This window comes from Meriones unguiculatus, chromosome 10, assembly GCF_030254825.1.
Source record: "Meriones unguiculatus strain TT.TT164.6M chromosome 10, Bangor_MerUng_6.1, whole genome shotgun sequence".
Taxonomy (NCBI): Eukaryota; Metazoa; Chordata; class Mammalia; order Rodentia; family Muridae; genus Meriones; species Meriones unguiculatus.
In genome coordinates, this window is record NC_083358.1 from 51,220,706 (window position 1) to 51,238,056 (window position 17,351).

Consider the following 17,351-nt stretch of genomic DNA (forward strand, 5'->3'; position numbering starts at 1 on the left):
AACTGATATGGATGACTATTTTGTTTAATATATAAAATATACATATGACTTTCAAAAGCTGTATAGAAAATAGGAGTGACAGACATTTGCTCAGTTGCTGTGAAATTTTTTTTTCCGGGGTGCTCTGCAGCTGACTATGTTTCTCCTTATTCTTTCTACAGAATGATTCAAAATACCAAATGAGTTGCCTGTTACTCATCTGCTAATTTGCAGTACAGTGGAAGCTGGGACTGTGGACTTAGATAGATAGCTGTCATTTTGTGGAAATAATACCCACATTTGATAACCATCCAGCACTGAAGCCCACACAAAGAATTGCAGTTATAAAATACTTGATCTTTAAAAAACTCCAATAGATTGATAAAATCAGAGGGTTTCTGAAGTATTACTGCTTTTAAAGTCTATTCATATAGCTGGTGAAAATGAAATACAGATTTGTATGGCACCCTGTCCAGCTATGTAAAAATGACATCGATGCTTTTATTGACCTAGGTGATGAAAGCATGGTAAACAAAGATTTTTACATTTTAACGTATTTTTTTTCAGATTTCTAGTACTAATATTACTTATATGCCATTTCTATATAGTTTATGATTGGCAAAAGATTGTTTCATAGATTCTCCTGTTGATTACTTTTTTCTCTGTCCTCATATCTCTATAAAAAGGATAAACACATCAAAAGTCTTCAAGGGAGATGGTTTACTTTCCATAGTTTATGTCTTTTAATTTTTATGACTATAAATAATTGATACATTGTTGAAACCTTTATTTTGAAAAAATAAACAAAATGCAAAAATTGCTTTAATAACCTGAACAGGAAATATAATTCAATATATGAAATCTGGTAACTACAGGTTTTAGTGCATATTCAATATATAAGTAAAAGTTGGCAATGAAGTAAACAATTAGCAGAGGAAATTGAATGTAGCTTAACAACCTGACATTCTTAGAGCCTATGGAAATCCATAGACTTTGGGAGACTTTGCATGAAGAAGTCACACAGCTTTGACTTCCTCTTGGGCACAAGGATATATAATGGCCTGTTAGAAGTGAAAAGTCAAGCTCTGTGTTATAATCCATGCCAGAAACACTTGGAGCCTTCTTCTCTTTTTGAATAGGTTTACACCCAGATCCACTGTGTATAGAGCAAGCTTTTCAAATAGTTTTTCAAGATCCTTTAAATCAAAATAGTGGCCACAATTCACAATCATCATCAGATATGGTGTGGCATTGGTTCATTCACGGTGTCTTTCAAGAGACTTAATAAGTGCAACTTTTGCTTTGGCCTCCTCAAATCTTTCACAGGCTTTGTGAAGGATGAGTGTATCAATAACAAATTTCTCTTCACGGTGCTTTCTACGGGTTTCTTCAGCCCTGTGAGGAAAGAAGTAAAGTCAAATGAGAACAGTTGAGATTACTAAACTATAGAAATTAGCCTGCTGCAGATAAAATTGATGTTTTCCAAACAGACATTTATAAACAGGAAAAAGAGAGCTCAGTCTCTGTTAAAGTCTCAGTCCTCTGTTAAATTCCTAGCTCAGTGCTTTAGTGTGTGACTGCATTTGGAGACAGGACTTTCAAGAGGCAACTGAGGTTTAATGAGATTAGACAAGGGGGTTTGAATACAACATGGCTAAATCTCCAATGAGAAGAGGAACATACACCAGCTCGAAGAAAAGCACACATAAAACCATAGTGAGGTGGCAGCCAAGTAAAGACACTGAAGGAAAACCACACCAGTGTGTACTTCCAAGTCAGAAACTAAGTCCAATCTACCTCAAGCTGCTCAGCCTAAGGTATCTTGTTACAGCAACTCCACTAGATGAGTACATATTCTCAGTAAGAGAGACCTAGATCAGATTACCCTACCACACCCAGGACATGTCACAGTATAGAAGACAAGTCATGCATTCATCCTCATTCAGTCATTCTCTGTCAAAGCATGACCTTATCTCCGCATGCTGCAGACAAAAAGAAACATAGAAGGATATCATCAAGAAAAATGCACAGGAATTTAAGAGAAAGATATAATAAGTTCTTGCATTAAATATTTTACTACAACAAGAAACTCATGACAAAACAAGACAAAGAAAAATAAGAAGTGAGGTGAATGTTGATAACGAAGCTTATGAAGTGAGGAGAGGAGACAAAAGATTCAAACATGAAATAACTCTTGAGACTTTTGTTTGTTTGTTTTTTGAGACTTTTTAAAAAAGACACATTTCCAGGTAGAAAATTACAGACAGATTGTTTTTGTCAGAAGTATTTTATATAGCACGGATGGCTAAAACTGAGGCACCAGGAGAAGTATACTACCGTATGTTCCAAGAACTGACCTCACTCTGTTTCTCCATGCAGTTCTGGGGGGAATGCCTCTGTTTGATTCATGAGGTACTACACTTCTACATATGTATAATTAGAAATCTGGGCTCAGAGTGGATGAAAAGATTGAGGTATAAGCTTGCAACTTACTGGCTGGATTTTCAATAAATTCTCAATATTTTTTCTCTCTCTTTTTCATCTTTAAGAACTGGATGGTCTAACTCATTCAGAAAAAGACAAAAAGAGTTACACATTGCAAATGTATTGAAGATAGACTGGGATTAGAGAAACTGGGATTAGAAGATTACTGGACAGTAGAGAGAAAGTGTAGGAGAAACCAGCCAATGGGAGACATTGAGCCTCAGGCTATCCCTGTGATCCCTTCCAGGACACTGCGTGGAGAAACTGTGGCTGGTTGTTGCAAGGCAGGTTCAACAACCATTCTTTTGGTGTACAAAATATTTCTATGAAATTTAAGGACTGTGACTATGGATGTACTGTTTAAGTTGTCCATATCTGTTTTCTTCATCATCATGAAGAGGACAGTCTGGCTTAGAAGTTTTGTATGATGTAATTCTGCCTGCCGTAAGCCCTGCTTCAAACTCCAGTTCTGGGAAAAAAAGAGAGAGAAAATGTGCCTCCCATTTGATAACCACTTAGCTGAAGTTAGCTACCCCGTTCTCAGTCTAGATCACAGATACAGCACATATCTGGCCATGAGGAGAAATCAAGCCAATAGAACTTAAAACATACAAAGGAAAGCAAAATGTAAGTCAGAGTATTATACTGCAATCATCACACTAAAAGATAAAAATAATGAGCAACGGAAAAACTAAAATAAAATTGTTGAAAAGAATCAATGAGTGATCCATACATGTAAATCAACTGTACATGGACATGTCAGCATGTTGACATTGAAAACTGAAAAAGGAAGTCCACTCCACTGATTACAGAAAAAGAAACTCAGTTATAGATACTTTGGGTAGAGCTCAGAGAGATTTATGGAAGATTAAAGGGTAGAACGACCCAGAGGGGACAGGAGTTCCACAAGGAGACCAACAACGCTAACAAACCTGGACCCAGGGGGTCCTGCAGAGACTCATTCATCAACCAAAGGCCATGCATGGCAAGGACCCTAGCAGCCTTGCCAGGCCACAGAGGAAGAGGATCCAGGCAGTCCTGATGCGACTTGATAGGCTAGCATCAGATAGAAGGGGAGCAGGACTCCCCCATTCTGAGGACTAGGGGAGGGGATGGGGGAAGAAGGAGGGAAGGTGGGACCAGTAGGACACAAGGGAAAGAACTACAATCAAGATATAAGATGAATAAATTATAAAAATAAATCCATATACATATATATGTATATATGTATGTATGTATAAAGAAAAGCTACAGAAAGTTTATACCTGAGATGATGCATGGAAAAGCTAAGGTGATTACTTAGACCCACCTGGATAACACTTTTAATGTGGACTAACTAACACCCTTACACGCACACGTGTAGTCCCTTCCACCATCATATCCACTCAATATTGCCACCTCTTGAGGACTGGAGCTCAGGCACCATTTTCTTGTGTTCAGTGATTCTAACAGACTTTTTCATCAAATATAATAGAATTTCATTTGAATTATAATCATAATTAAAGAAGGATGAAACTAATGAGATATTTTACCATGTTCAAGAATTTAAAGACATATTACACTTCAAATTCTTTTCAAACCAAGATGCCTGTTGCACACAAACCCAGATTCTATAAGAGGAATATTCACAGCAGGAACTGACACTGGCTTTAAATAAGAAAACCAGAGCCTTACCCTGACGTAGCAGACACAGAACATAAAAATGATCTATGCCACCTAGAATTTCATGTCTATGGACATGGTGGGTAGAAAGAATTCAACTTTGAGGGCCAGTGTTCCTTCTGGGAACTCAGAGATACAGTGGTGCTTGAACCTGAAGCCTTGCATTTGGTGAAGGCCTGACACCGTTCCTTCATGAAGTCAGAGAAAGAATGAGTAAATGAGGGATAGATGAAGTTGGGTTTATAAAAGCCAAAGGGTGCTGATATAAGCTAGCTAGTGATTAGTTAGGTGATGGGGACACTGGGTTGGCCATAGGCAGAAACTAGCAATAGAGGACAGTTGGCTTTGTGAAGACAACACAGAAGAGGGTGAAAGAGACACTGGGCAAAATGCAAAGGATGATCTGGACAATGTGGATTCTACAGCAGGCAGGAAATGCACAAGGTTGGTATTGACACATATTTCAAGCATGCATGAGGTGAAGGCAAAGCAATAAAAAGTTGGTAGATTTTGGCCACAGATAAATATGCAACAGTGTAACTGCTTGAAGACAGAGCAGTTCCTGGGGAATGGACCCTCTATGTGTGGGTGAACATGAGTTATCGGCTGGATATTAATATGAAATGTGCTTGGAGCCAAAACATGTTATTGTTGTATAAACAGGGTGGCTGTTCTATCAAGGTGGAAGTTATGAATAGACAAGTTGCTGTCTGCAGAAAAGCTTCATAAGTCAGGATGAAATGAAATGAAATGAAACTGCAGTTGGCATGAGGGTGTATGTCTTTCAACAATTGGTCCCAACTGTGGAATTCTTGTTTCGTTTGGCTTGAGCTTTTTTTTTTCTTGTTTTATTGGTCTTTTGAGTGTGTGTGTGTGTGTGTGAGAGAGAGGGGGGGGATTTGAGATTTGGCAGAGTGCAGGGAATCTTATGAAAGAAGGGGGAGATAGAAAGACCTGGAGTGAACAGGAAATCTACAAGGGGAGCAATAGAACCAAAAAAAAAAAAAAAAAAAAAAAAAAAAAAAAAAAAAAACAAACAAACAAACAAACAAAAAAAACTGGGTACAGGGATCTTTTGTGAGATTGATACTCTAAACAAGGACCATGCAAGAACCCCTGCACAGAAGTATCCTATAGCAGTTCAGTGTCCAAGAGGGTTCCCCAATAATAGGAACAGGGACTATCTCTGATATGAACTCATGGTCTGCCTCTGACATGAACTCATGGTCTGCCTCTTTGATCACCTCCTCCTGAGGTGGATGCAGCCTTACCAGTCCACAGAGAAAGACAAAGAAGCCAGTCCTGATGAGACCTGATAGATTAGAGTCAATTGGAAGGGGAGGAGGACCTCTCCTATCATTGGACTGGGGGAGGGGCATAGGAGAAGAAGAAGGGAGGGTGGGATTGGGAGAGGATGGGGAAGGGGAAGGAGTCTACAGCTGGGATACAAAGTGAATAAACTGTAATTAATAAAAACAAAATATTTTTAAAAGATTTTTAAAAGAGAGAGACAGAGGGAGAAAGAATTTAAACTTGGATGGCTAGGGAGGTAACTAGGGTTGAGGAGGGGTTGTTGTAAGAAGAAAATAACAGAATCAAAATATATTGTATGAAACAAAATTAAATTTAAAAACTAAAAAAAATAATGAAAGAAATTTCAAAAATTAAATGGCAAAAAATGAAAATATCATTGGAGCTAATTTCTAAGAAGTGAATAACAAAAGATGATGTTTGCACTAGGTATATTTTTTTGCATTATACGTGGAGAGTCTAAAGATGAAAGGTAAATCCACAGAGCCAACAGCCATGTATACACCACGTGTCTTCATTCTTGCACACACACACACACACACACACACACACACACAGAACTCTCTGCCCAATAGATACCACAAACTGTGAGATTTTCCCCATACAAAGGCCTCAACAGCCTTCTTTCATATTGCAGGCTTGCCGTGTTTTGGAAGAGTGCATATTAGAGAAAAATTAAACAGTGTGGATGAAGTCAGAAGGATAAGAAAACAGAAAGCCAAGTAAGAAATGGAGAAGCATTTGCTCTCTATAAAAAGCCTGCTGTATCACAAGAAGTTAAAACTATAGCAGAAAACTTAGTGTAAAAAGACTCCAGACTAGAACAAAATACGTTGCCTGAAGCTCATCCATAGGCCAAATACTCTGTGAGCAATGGCAAGATGCCCACTGCAGTGAGAGTTTATATGGGTCCTTTCTCTTTCCTCCACTTTTCCTCAAGACTGCTAAGCATCACCCAATGTTTGGATGTGAGTCTCAGCATCTGTTTTGAGGCCCTGCTAGGTAGAGGCTCTCAGAGGACAACTGTCAAACTCCTGTCTGCAAGCTTAGCAGAGTATCCTTCATGTGTCAGGGGCTGGCACTCTCTGACAGGGTTAATCTTTGGATGGACGTGACAGGAGCTCCACAACAAAAGCAAGAGAGCCAACTAACCAGGGCCCAGAGGGGCTTGCTGAGGCTGAAGCATCAACCAAGGACCGTGCATGATCTAGACGTAGGCCCCTATAAAGACATAGCAGATGGGCAGCTTAGGCTTCATGTGGATCCTCTAGTAAGGGAAGTGGGGACTGTATCAGACATGGACTCACTTGCCAGCTTTTAAATCACTTTCCCCTGGCAGGACTGTCTTGCCAGGCTATAGGGAGAGAACATGCTCAGTCCTGATGCAACTAGATGAGTTGGGGTAGATGGGAAAGGGAGCTGCCCTTTTCTGAGGAAAAGAGGAGGTGGAGCAGGGGAAGAGGGAAGGGGCAAAAAGGATGTAAAGTGAATAAAATAAATAAATGAGGGGGAAAAAGCCATACAGAAAAATAGAATTTATATGGTCAGAACTGCTAACAGGTAGGATGGAGTTCAGTTCACCGAGTGCTTGCCTAGCATGTATAAAGTCCTGGCTTCAATCCCCAGCACCACCTAAACTTGGCATTAGTTATACATGCCTGAAATCCCAGCCCTCCTGAGATGGAGGCAGGAGGGTCAGAAGTTCGAGGTCACTCTTGGGTACACAGAGTTTGAAGTCAACCCTGAGCTACATGAGACCCTGTGTCAAACAACCAGGGAAACAACCAGTGCAGAAACCTAGGGAGATGCACAGAGCTTAGGGAAAGCTGGAGAGATGTCTGGGTGAGAAGGAGCCTGTGAAGGTTAAGCCAGTTCAGTTTAGAGAGACACAGAAATAACCAAGTTGGCTCTCTCCTCTCCCAGATTCTGTTTAAGAATAAGAAGACAAGAAGGAGACTAGCTAGGCAACCCTAAACTGAGCAGGTTTTCCTTCAGTGGTGCCAATGGAGGAAGAGTTCTTTCAGTTCCCAGTGTTTGGTAACAGCTCAGCACATAATTTTCACCTTTGAGCTTACTTCCATTTTCCGAAGAATAAAGTATCAAGCTATAGAAAAACACCTCCCGATAGAACTCAGCACTGGCTTTGTAAATGACCACAGACTCGGGACTGCGGTGTCTAAGACATGCACCTACCTGAGCTCCTTCCCCTGCCTCAACAAACTATTCTTGTATTTTTCTGCCTTCCACTTTTCAGCAACAATCCGGTGCTTATTTCTTGAGTCTGACAAGTTACGCTTCAGTCTGTCAACATTGTTGATGCCTCTGAGCAGAACGGACCTCTCGTTGTTCATAGACTGAACCAAAGAATGTTCCGTGGCCTTCAGCTTTTTCTCAGCTAGAAACATAGATTTCCGCTCTCTAACTTTTCCCAGGTAGGCAAGTTTCTCCTTCCAAATTTTCCGTAAGCCTTTCTGGATTGTCTCATGATCCTTTTCCACTTGTTTTTGTGCCATATGAATTTTCCTCCTTCCATGCTCTTTAATGCTGAGCCTAGCCCTTTCCTGGGAGACTTGTGCTGTAATCACGGCTTTTAATTTTCTTTCTTCTCTTTCTTGGTGTTTTTGTTCTACGTGATATTTGTCAATATCATTAAACATGTGGAGATTCATGCCAGCCCTCTCTGAGGTTAGAAATTCTTTCCTTTTCCTTAGCTCCTTTAGTGTTTCTGTCTTGATCGGTGGCTTCGGACGAGGGGCAGGAAGTGGCTGGACATAGTCTGGAATATAGTCCCGTTTCATCTCCTTCAACATTGCACCGTATGTGAATGTTCTGGGGGAATATAAAGGGATCTTCATTGCAGATATCCTAAACCTGGTGTCCACTTCTTCCTCATCAGATTCATCTTTAGTCTCCTTTGGACCTATATCAGAACAGACAGACAACATAAGTGCTAAGCTTATATTCATTTCAAATACTTTGGAAGCTACAAAAATATACATTTTCCCCAGGTTTCAACTTCTGATATTAGACAAGAAAACCACCCATATAGCATTTTCCCATATAAACGTACGTCACATGATTTGTTGTTACTTGTTATCACCTCTCACTGTCATTTAACCTGCAAGCAAGAAGTGCTGTCACTTTATCTTGCATGTGGTATTTAGACATAGTTCTTATTTCTATGTAGACAGTCTTTAGACATAGTTCTTACGCCTTTGGACATCATTTTTATATACCCAGGCATAATTTTATGGAGTTAGACATTACTTTTTATATACTTAGACACAGAATTTTGTATATAGTTCGCTAAAAAGAAAATCATGAACAAACAGGTCATGAGTCAGGCAGCGTCCAACACCAGTGGGCACAAGTAGTGTTCTACTCCATGCTGTGAGCAGCTGGATTAGCTACAGTTCATCATTTGCCAATTTGGAAAGGTCTGAAATAGTCCGAGCTCTATTGCTGTGAAGGCTGTGATGTAGCTCTTTGTTTCAAAATAATTCTCCTCTTGGGACGTAAGCTCTGTGCATGTGTTGAGTTTGTCAGCTGAGGGATCATGAGCCGGAAGATGTAGCCCAAGTGCACCTTACCAGGGTAATACTCTCCTGTGTTTTCCAATGGTGCTGTTATTAGTTAACTTATATTTCTAACTGTAGTGAAAACTAGTAGCTACAGTCAAAATGTTTCTCCTCTGTTCTGGAAAGTCGTTTACTAAGTTTAGCCTCTTTGCTACTGCATGTCAGGATGAGCTGAATCTCTCTCAATCGTGAACAAAAATGCACTGCCTCATTTTTCCAAGGCCTTTAAAGAACGTGCATTTCTTCTGCAGTCTTGTTTCCTTCTGACCACTGTACAAACATGGGGATGAAACATCCCATGCCATGATGGAGCCTTGGGATGAAAGAGGCCCTGGAAATAGAACTTCCAGGTAAAACACAAATCATACACCAGAGCTCTTATGTTGTGGCTCTGATGGAGCCAAAAGTAAATGAGAATCATGAGACCATGTACATTTCTGGGGCTATTATGTCTGCAAGCCTGATGAATGTGATATAGTCTGTTGTTCTCATATTTACTCTTTATAAATCTATTGATGAATAAGCAAACAGAGATGTCAAAGATATGCTTAATAATCTCAGGAAAAGAAAAACATTTCCTGTGTGAGGCCACCTTCCTCTGCTAGAGACTGCATTTCTGTTCTTTATTTAGGGATTTTAAATCATGTCTATTATAGGATTCCTTTAGTGACTTCATGTTTAAGTACTTTATGCTTAAGGAGGTTCACAGAGCAATTTGGCTATGTAAAGTACAGGGTATAAGACAGAAACATATGGTAGCAACAGAGAGAAATAACAGGTGTTTTAACTCAAAGGCCCAAAGAATATCCACACAAGGAGACCAAGCAGTGTATACGATTAAGTAACAAATTTAGCAAACTGAAAAACAGGAAGCTTGAGAATACAAATAGCAAGTATCGGAAGGTAAGAATGAAAACAGCCAAAGCCAGAGCATGGAATCCCTTTTGGTGATGGTGGAGCCTCCCACCTTCTGCTTCAGCAGCCCAGCTGCACTTCTGTATCTCTGACCCCTCTGCACCCACACAGTCTTGCTCTAGAAGCCACTCACAACTAGCAACTACACTGGTATAGTGACGCTCAGGTTTTTGTTTTTGTTTCTTTATGCTTTTCGTACAAAACAAAACAAACTTTCATGTTTCCTCATTGGCAGGATGAAGGATGGTGCTAACTTCTAACTGTGGGTCACGAGTTATGGTTACAGCTCTGTACATACATGCACCATATTCGCCCATCACCAGCTGTCAGAGTGTATTCATGTTTTGTGCAGAAGGCTGTTTGTTCACAATCTTTCCATTTTAATGCCTCTTCATATAGCATTTTTTTTATAATCAATAAGCAAGAATTGATCCTTAAAGTCTAGTCAGCTTCCTCATCACGTAGTTGGTCACACACAGGGGTAATAAAGCAGACTCGGGGCTCCTTAGGGAGATGCATCTCTTTGATTCCAACTCCTCCTAGTATTGCACACACGAATAATCTCATAGAATGATGAGTTGATTCAATGCTGTTCAGCAGGTAGAATTGTTTGAAGGAAGAGTGAACAAATGGAGAGATAAATACAATCCTCATGAGTAAAATCACTTAAACTACTTACAGCAGTAAATGTGGAGCCAGTGTGAACAGGGTGAACAGGGTCAAGCCTACACTACCACCATGTTATATAATTCTCTGGTTTCCAACTTAGATACAATGATGCTTAATTTACATACCAAATTCTTTTGTACTTATTCATGTAAATCTTTTGAGAGTTTGCTTCTGTTGGGAAAATATTAAGGCCTTTTCCCAAAGTATTTATTATGAAAAGATTGTTTCTGTCATTGAATTATGAGTTTCTTATGTATTTTATATATCATCCCTTATCCTATATGCAATACATAAATATTTTCTCCCATTCTATAAGTTGTCTTATGTTTTATTTATTATTTCTTTATTACACAGAAAATTGTTAATTTTATGTCGTCTAATTTACTTTTTACTACTTATATTTTAGGAATGTATAAAGTATTGGTAAGATTTATGTCAAGAACCATGCTCCTGTGTTTACTCTTCTAGTGTTAGGGTTTCAGGTCTTATAATAACTTTCTAGTAAATTGTGAATTTATTTTTGTGAAAGGTATAAGACAAGAGTCCTTTTAAAAAATTTTGAGTGTAGATAGCCACCTTTTCGAACACTACTGATTTTTAAGCCTGTTTACCTTTTGCTAACTATTTCAGTATCTTTGTCCTTTGTTGCCATGCATGGCTTTATTCCTTAGTTTCCTACTTTGCGCTTTTGGTTCATGTCTGTTTTTTTTTTTTTTTTTTTTTTTTCGTTTTGTTTTGTTTTGTTTTGTTTTTGTGGCAATAGACTTTTAGGAATTATTGCCTGGGTCTAAATAAAATTGTTCTACTTACAGAAAATTCTATTTGATAAGACAAGTCCAAAGTCTTCCTACAAGATTTAGGAATAAAAAGTAGATCATAATGTTCAATAGTAAATATATATATATTTAGGAATAATTTTAACAAAAGAAAAGAGATATTCTACAATAAATATTATGAAATATTAATGACAATGATCTGAAATATCTGATGTTGGTCTACTGTTCTGTTCTCTTTTCCTGATAACATCAATATGTTCACTTTTCTCATGTTTTTCTGCTGTGACTTGCCCATGTCTCCACTCTGTTAATGGCATCAAGAGTTTCCACTAAACCCTAATGGGGTCTAGCCATTAGTAAAAGTGAGTATGATGGTGACCAAGAAAGAGATTATGTTTAGTTTGAGGAGATGGCAAAAGGGTTTTTCCATGGACATACATACAAGGCGATGCAGGTCAGAGGTTTCTCTGGTGATTTTCATGATTCTTGTACTCTGCATTAAAGTCAACAATGGTGATCACTACATCAGTGTGCATGTGTTCAAACCTGTGGCGTGGACTGGTGACCACACATATACCAGCTTCTCTACAGTCTGCGGTGGTTCAGTGACAAACTATTGCAGTAATATCATAATGGTCAGTTTTTTTGTTTGTGTCATTGGTCATTTCTAGGACACACAGTCTCACAGCAGACTTCCTGGCAATCTCTGAACAGCAACATCAAAAGATGTGTTAATGCCCAACCAGAAGATGTACAGAGCTAGACAGAGAGCTACAAGCAACTGAACTGATCATGCCTTATCACTGCTGAGAGAAGAATTAGCCCCTCTCAGGTTTGAATCCCCTAACTGTCCAGTACAAAATGATCAGTCCTGAATCATATGCACAAAAAAGAAAAAGAGACTCAGCAGTTTATATTTTTATGTGTGTTTGTGTGTTTGTGTGTGTGTATGTGTCTAAAAATAATGAGGAAAAAGAAGCCATCAATTTGAGAGGGTAACAATCAGGAAACATGGAACATGAGAGGAGTTGGAGGCAAGGAAAGAAACAAAATATTGTAATTATATTTTAACTAAAATTATATTAAAGAAAAATATTTTGATAGCATGGTATTCAAATTATCATTCCATTTTGAATTAATGGAATGATAATAAATACACTTCAAGAGAAATGGGCTAAAGGTTACCTGTCTATATATGTGGAGGGAACAGTAGCAGCTGTGGCACAACCTTTGGATATGAAGGGCGCTGACATAAAATAATGTGAACTGTCATGTTCTGGTGCAAGAAAGAAGAGGAGAAAGTGACATTAGCACATTTTTGTTCCGCATGTCTGACCCAGGCTAAGTGCAGAGAAGTGCCTGGAGGTACAATGGTGCACACTTTCCAGACATTGCTTGACACTGCTGTTGAATTAGCCTTTTATCCAGCTTAGTGCATCATGAAAATATTATTCATATAGTTTAATTTGGCACTCTTCATTCACATAGCTTTTAAAAAAATTAGAGAAAAAAATAATTGGCATTTGAAATGTAGGCTTAGAAATAACAGCTACTTTGGTGATTTAAATAGTAGTCCTGACACTACATTTAAATAAAAAAAATAGATATTAGGGTAATTGCTGGCTGTAATGAAACACCACAATGGGGGAGGGGTCTTTTCTGAGACTGTTTCTCCAAATAAGGACCATGGATGGATATAACCTAGAGCTCCTGCTCTGATGTAGCCCATGGTAGATCAGTATCAAAGTGGGTTCCCTAGTTGGGGAACAGGGACTGTCTCTGACATGAACTCAATAGCTGGCTCTTTGACCTCCCAGCCCCCGAGGCAGGAGCAGTCTTGCTAGGTCACAGAGAAGGACTTTGCAGCCAGTTATGAAGAGAGCTGATAAGCTAAGGTCAGGAGAAGAACCTTCCCTATCAGTGGACTTACAGAGGGGCTGGGAAGAGATGAAGGAGGGAGGGTGGGACTAGGAGGGAATGAGAGAGTGGGCTACAGCTGGAATACAAAGTAAATAAACTATAACTAATATAAAAATAAAACTTTAATTAAAAAATTAAAAAATAGATATTAGGGTAATTGCGAGCTGTAATGAAACATCACAATAGGGTAAAATATGGTGGAAAGTTGAGCACATCCCCAAAACTCCTGAATTCTTGATGTACCAGGAGCCCTTTAACACTCACCATATATAAATATTTCTTCTCACCCTCAGACTATAGCTACCATCTTTAGAAAAATGAAACTTTTGATCAAGTAACAAAAATGGAAATCCTTCCTATGTAAAAGTTATGCTTGTTGTTATTTTATGGCCTCACAAAGGAGATCTGCCCATTGAGCTCTCCTTGGGTGAAATAAGAGCTATGAAGGGTTGCTATCCTTGTCAAGGAGTCAGAGGGCTGAGGAGGCAGGAGGCACAGGCATCAGGGGAAGGATTGCTGGAACCCTCAGGCCTGAAAGCAGAAACCAGCCCATTTGTGAAGAAACCTCTTCTAGCTATCACATTCCTTTACCCCTAAATAGGCTCATGATTTAAAGAGAATGGAAAACTTTTATTTATTTATTTATTTATTTGGTCTTTCTTTTTGATTTCTCTTAAGAAGAAGCTTTTTAAAAATGTATCCATAAAACAAAATGATGAATTTAAGACTGTTTGGGTAACAGGGGACCATTCATTCAGCCCAGCATTGGCTAACCTCTCACTTCACTTCTGAGAATTTAAAATTATTCCTTATTTTTAAAATGGAAATTTAGGCCTAGCTGACAAATTTTCTTACCCCCTATAATCTAAGAATTGTCTAAAATGCAAATAAGGATGAAACAGACCTGCCGTCACCACAATGCTTTGTGTTTGCTATTCAGTTGGAATATGCTAGGAGGCACATGGCATTTGGAACAGCTTCAGTTTGTAGTTTGAAGTATCCAGGAGGGGTTTGCTCTCAAACAAATACCTTGAAGCAACATTAATAGAAGCATGGCAGAGGCTCCGTGAACCAACTTCCAAAGCAGAAATAAGTACAAGTGTTAGAAGCTGGATGGAGCCTTCAAAGATGATATATATTCACAGTCTCATAAAATATCTACATTTCTTAATTGCTACCTATAACCACCACATTGCAGCCAATTTTTCTCTTCTTCCTGAATTATTTATTTCTATTTTGTTTCACAGTAATTCAGTCTGTTGCATTACTTGTCCCTCTGTTTTAATTTCTTCCTAGATAATGAGGATGGTATATTCAAAAAAATGTGGGCATTTATCCTGTCTTGGTTCTCAGTTCTCAATTTCATTGGCTAACAAGTATAGACAACACCAATTTCCTTCCCTTGGCAGGCACTTAAGAATGTCATGTGATCTCACTGAGGAACTGAATAGTATCTAGTTTCCTGAGATTGCTTTGATCACATGGAGTGATTTTTCTGTGCTTAAGATACCCATCCTTACTTTAGCAAATACACATGTAATTCATACACACAGGTCACAAAAAAGACATTCCTGCTCGATTCTTTCTAGTTCCCAGATCTTACGTTTTCTGTAAATGTATTTTTTTTCTTTTTAAATGAGAATGCTTTTACTTAAATGCATAGCACCTACCTCTCCTTAACCCCAAACTGTCTTCTGTGAACTGTCTGTGTGGACATTAGATAATAAGGATTCACATTCACATACCTGAGAGAATAAATGAAAGTTTGAATATTTGTTGTGTTTCAGGTATATTTTTTTAACAAAAGGAGGTAAGTAATCAATTAATAAATGCATTTTTTTTCCAGTCTCAGGAAACTTCTCTTGAAGAAGGTGACAAGTGAAACTTCAAATAAGGACCAGTGTCTTGATGAAGATGAGTATTGATGGCTAAGGGATTCTATTGAATGGACAAGGAAGACATTTTTAGAAAAATTGACTTAATTTCAGATGAAGACCATAAGAAGGTCAGGACAGGCAGTGATAAACATTCCAGAAGTAAAGATAAACTATATTACGGTCAGAAGGCAGGAAATTGTCAAACAGAAGTGGTAGTAGTTGTAGCCAGAGAAGTGTAGCAAGATCAGATGCTGTGTAGCCTTCCAGGTCACAACAAATGGTGAGTGGTTACAAGCCCTTTCAGTACAGAAGATATGCAATGTGTGGCATTTTACCATGGTACGAACAATCTGTGTTGATACGCAGTAAGTTGAGGAATGATACAAACATGTGGAGTCCTTCGTAGATAAAGCCAGACTCCTTGATGTTGAATTACATAGGATCAGAATTTAAAAAGCTCTCAGATATTACTAATAGCATGCAGATTGCACAAATTGATAAGCAGTGATGTTTGTTGGGGAAGGAAAATCTAGAGGAAAAATTGTTTGGCAAACTACATTAAAAACATGCATGTGTGGCTGCTCCCACAGCGTACAATATCTGTACTTGAGCACACACACAAGCATGCTATTGTAGTCTGTATAGTGTCTATAGTGTGTCAGTCCATAAACACATACACACCCATTCAACCCAAAATCATATCCAAATTGATTTCCTTAAAATATTTTAAATTTTTATTAATACAATATATTTTCAAAGTGTTTTCTTCTTACACTAACAAATCCCTTTGAACCAATACAAATTGTTTCTATTTACACAGTTACTAGCATAACCCGAGGTCAGAAGATTGCTGCTCAAAAGTGCTAGAGCAGGTTATTTACAAAGCAAGATTCAGACCAGAGAGGAATGTGCAGTGAGACCCCCATCCCCACCCTCATAAAAAAACAAACAGAAACCCTCTGGTAACTGACAGCCATGGGTACTTAGTACTGACAGCATCAGGTGGAGGCTGAAGCACAAGTCCCCGTGTCTCAGTTTGCACACACTCTTTCTGAGATGGTGCTGCACAGGGTTGCTTAGAAATGGTGTACTTACAAAACTCATTGCTAAATGTACTGCTCTGTTTGGGCTATAGCTGTACTGCCCTACCTATGAGCCAAACATGTGGATGCTACTGTACTCCATGTTCTGTCCTCTTGCTAGTTTCCGGGTCAGTGGAGCCCTGTGACAAAAGTCTGTCACTTGTGCTGACTAATCTCACTTACTTCTGAATGTATAACAGGTTTATGATCCACCGGTCTAACCTTGTGTAAAATCTGTGTAATTATGACATGGCCCTGCACAAATGGATGTGAAGTGCTTGCTATTGTTGGCAGTCTCCTAACTTCTCAGTACAGGGATGTGGCCTTCAATAGAGCACAGAGTTTACAGGGTTACTACAAGGGAAATAAAGAACAGGGTAAGGGAGGGTGGATCACAGAATAAAATAAAAAAGGCTGTAGGGTCAACATCTGTACTGTACAGTTTCTGCTCCGGGAGGGTGACAACGCTCTCAGTGATACTGGCCCGCACCTTCCGTTTTCTGCTTGTTGCTCACAACAGCATGGGGTTCCCAGGAGTTCTTCCCTTAGCCATGTTACACACAACCACAGGAGGAGAGTTGGGTTATTCAAGCCACAAGCAATGAAAAGTTGACCAAAGTCAATCCACTGAAAATGTCACACTCTACTCAAGAATGAGCTGTGCTGGGAGCAACTTGCACCAGTATAGAAAGTGAGCTTGTAGGTGACTGATTTGCTCTGTTCAGAAGCATTGAACCCCTCTGTCCTTTGTAAGTGTGTATGTGTGTGTGCGTGTGCGTGTGTGTGTGTGTGTGTGTGATGGGGTATGTGTACAAAAGTGTGCAGGTGCCAGAGGAGGTCTGGAGTTTTGATTCCCTGGAAGTGAAGTTACACTAGGTTGTGAGTTACCCAGTGTGTGTGCTTGCTGCAGAACTGGCATCCTGTGCAAGAGCAGTAAACACTCTTCAGTGTCAGGGCATCTGCCCTGCCCCCTCCCTTGTCTACTGCTGAAAATTATTCCTTCTGTACAAGAGCTGTCTGAGAACATGCTGTTCTACATTCTGTCAGTGACAAAGTTTATTCATTGTCCTCTACACCTAAATCCAATCCAACTGTCAA

General features: G+C 39.1%; 1 protein-coding gene across 4 annotated transcripts in view; it reads right to left on the reverse strand.

Annotated features, from left to right (window-relative positions):
• Nucleotides 1-684: 684 nt before the first annotated feature.
• Lrriq3 (leucine rich repeats and IQ motif containing 3) overlaps nt 685-17,351 on the reverse strand; it is a 93,431-nt gene continuing 76,764 nt past the window's right edge. For all 4 annotated transcript variants that reach the window (XM_060392443.1, XM_060392440.1, XM_060392441.1 and 1 more), the window contains 2 exons: nt 7,630-8,356; nt 685-1,374 (listed from right to left, as the gene is read on the reverse strand). In XM_060392443.1, the coding sequence (XP_060248426.1) occupies nt 1,236-1,374; nt 7,630-8,356 (866 nt within the window). In that variant the 3' untranslated portion in view covers nt 685-1,235. The remainder of the gene's footprint in view (nt 1,375-7,629; nt 8,357-17,351) is intronic.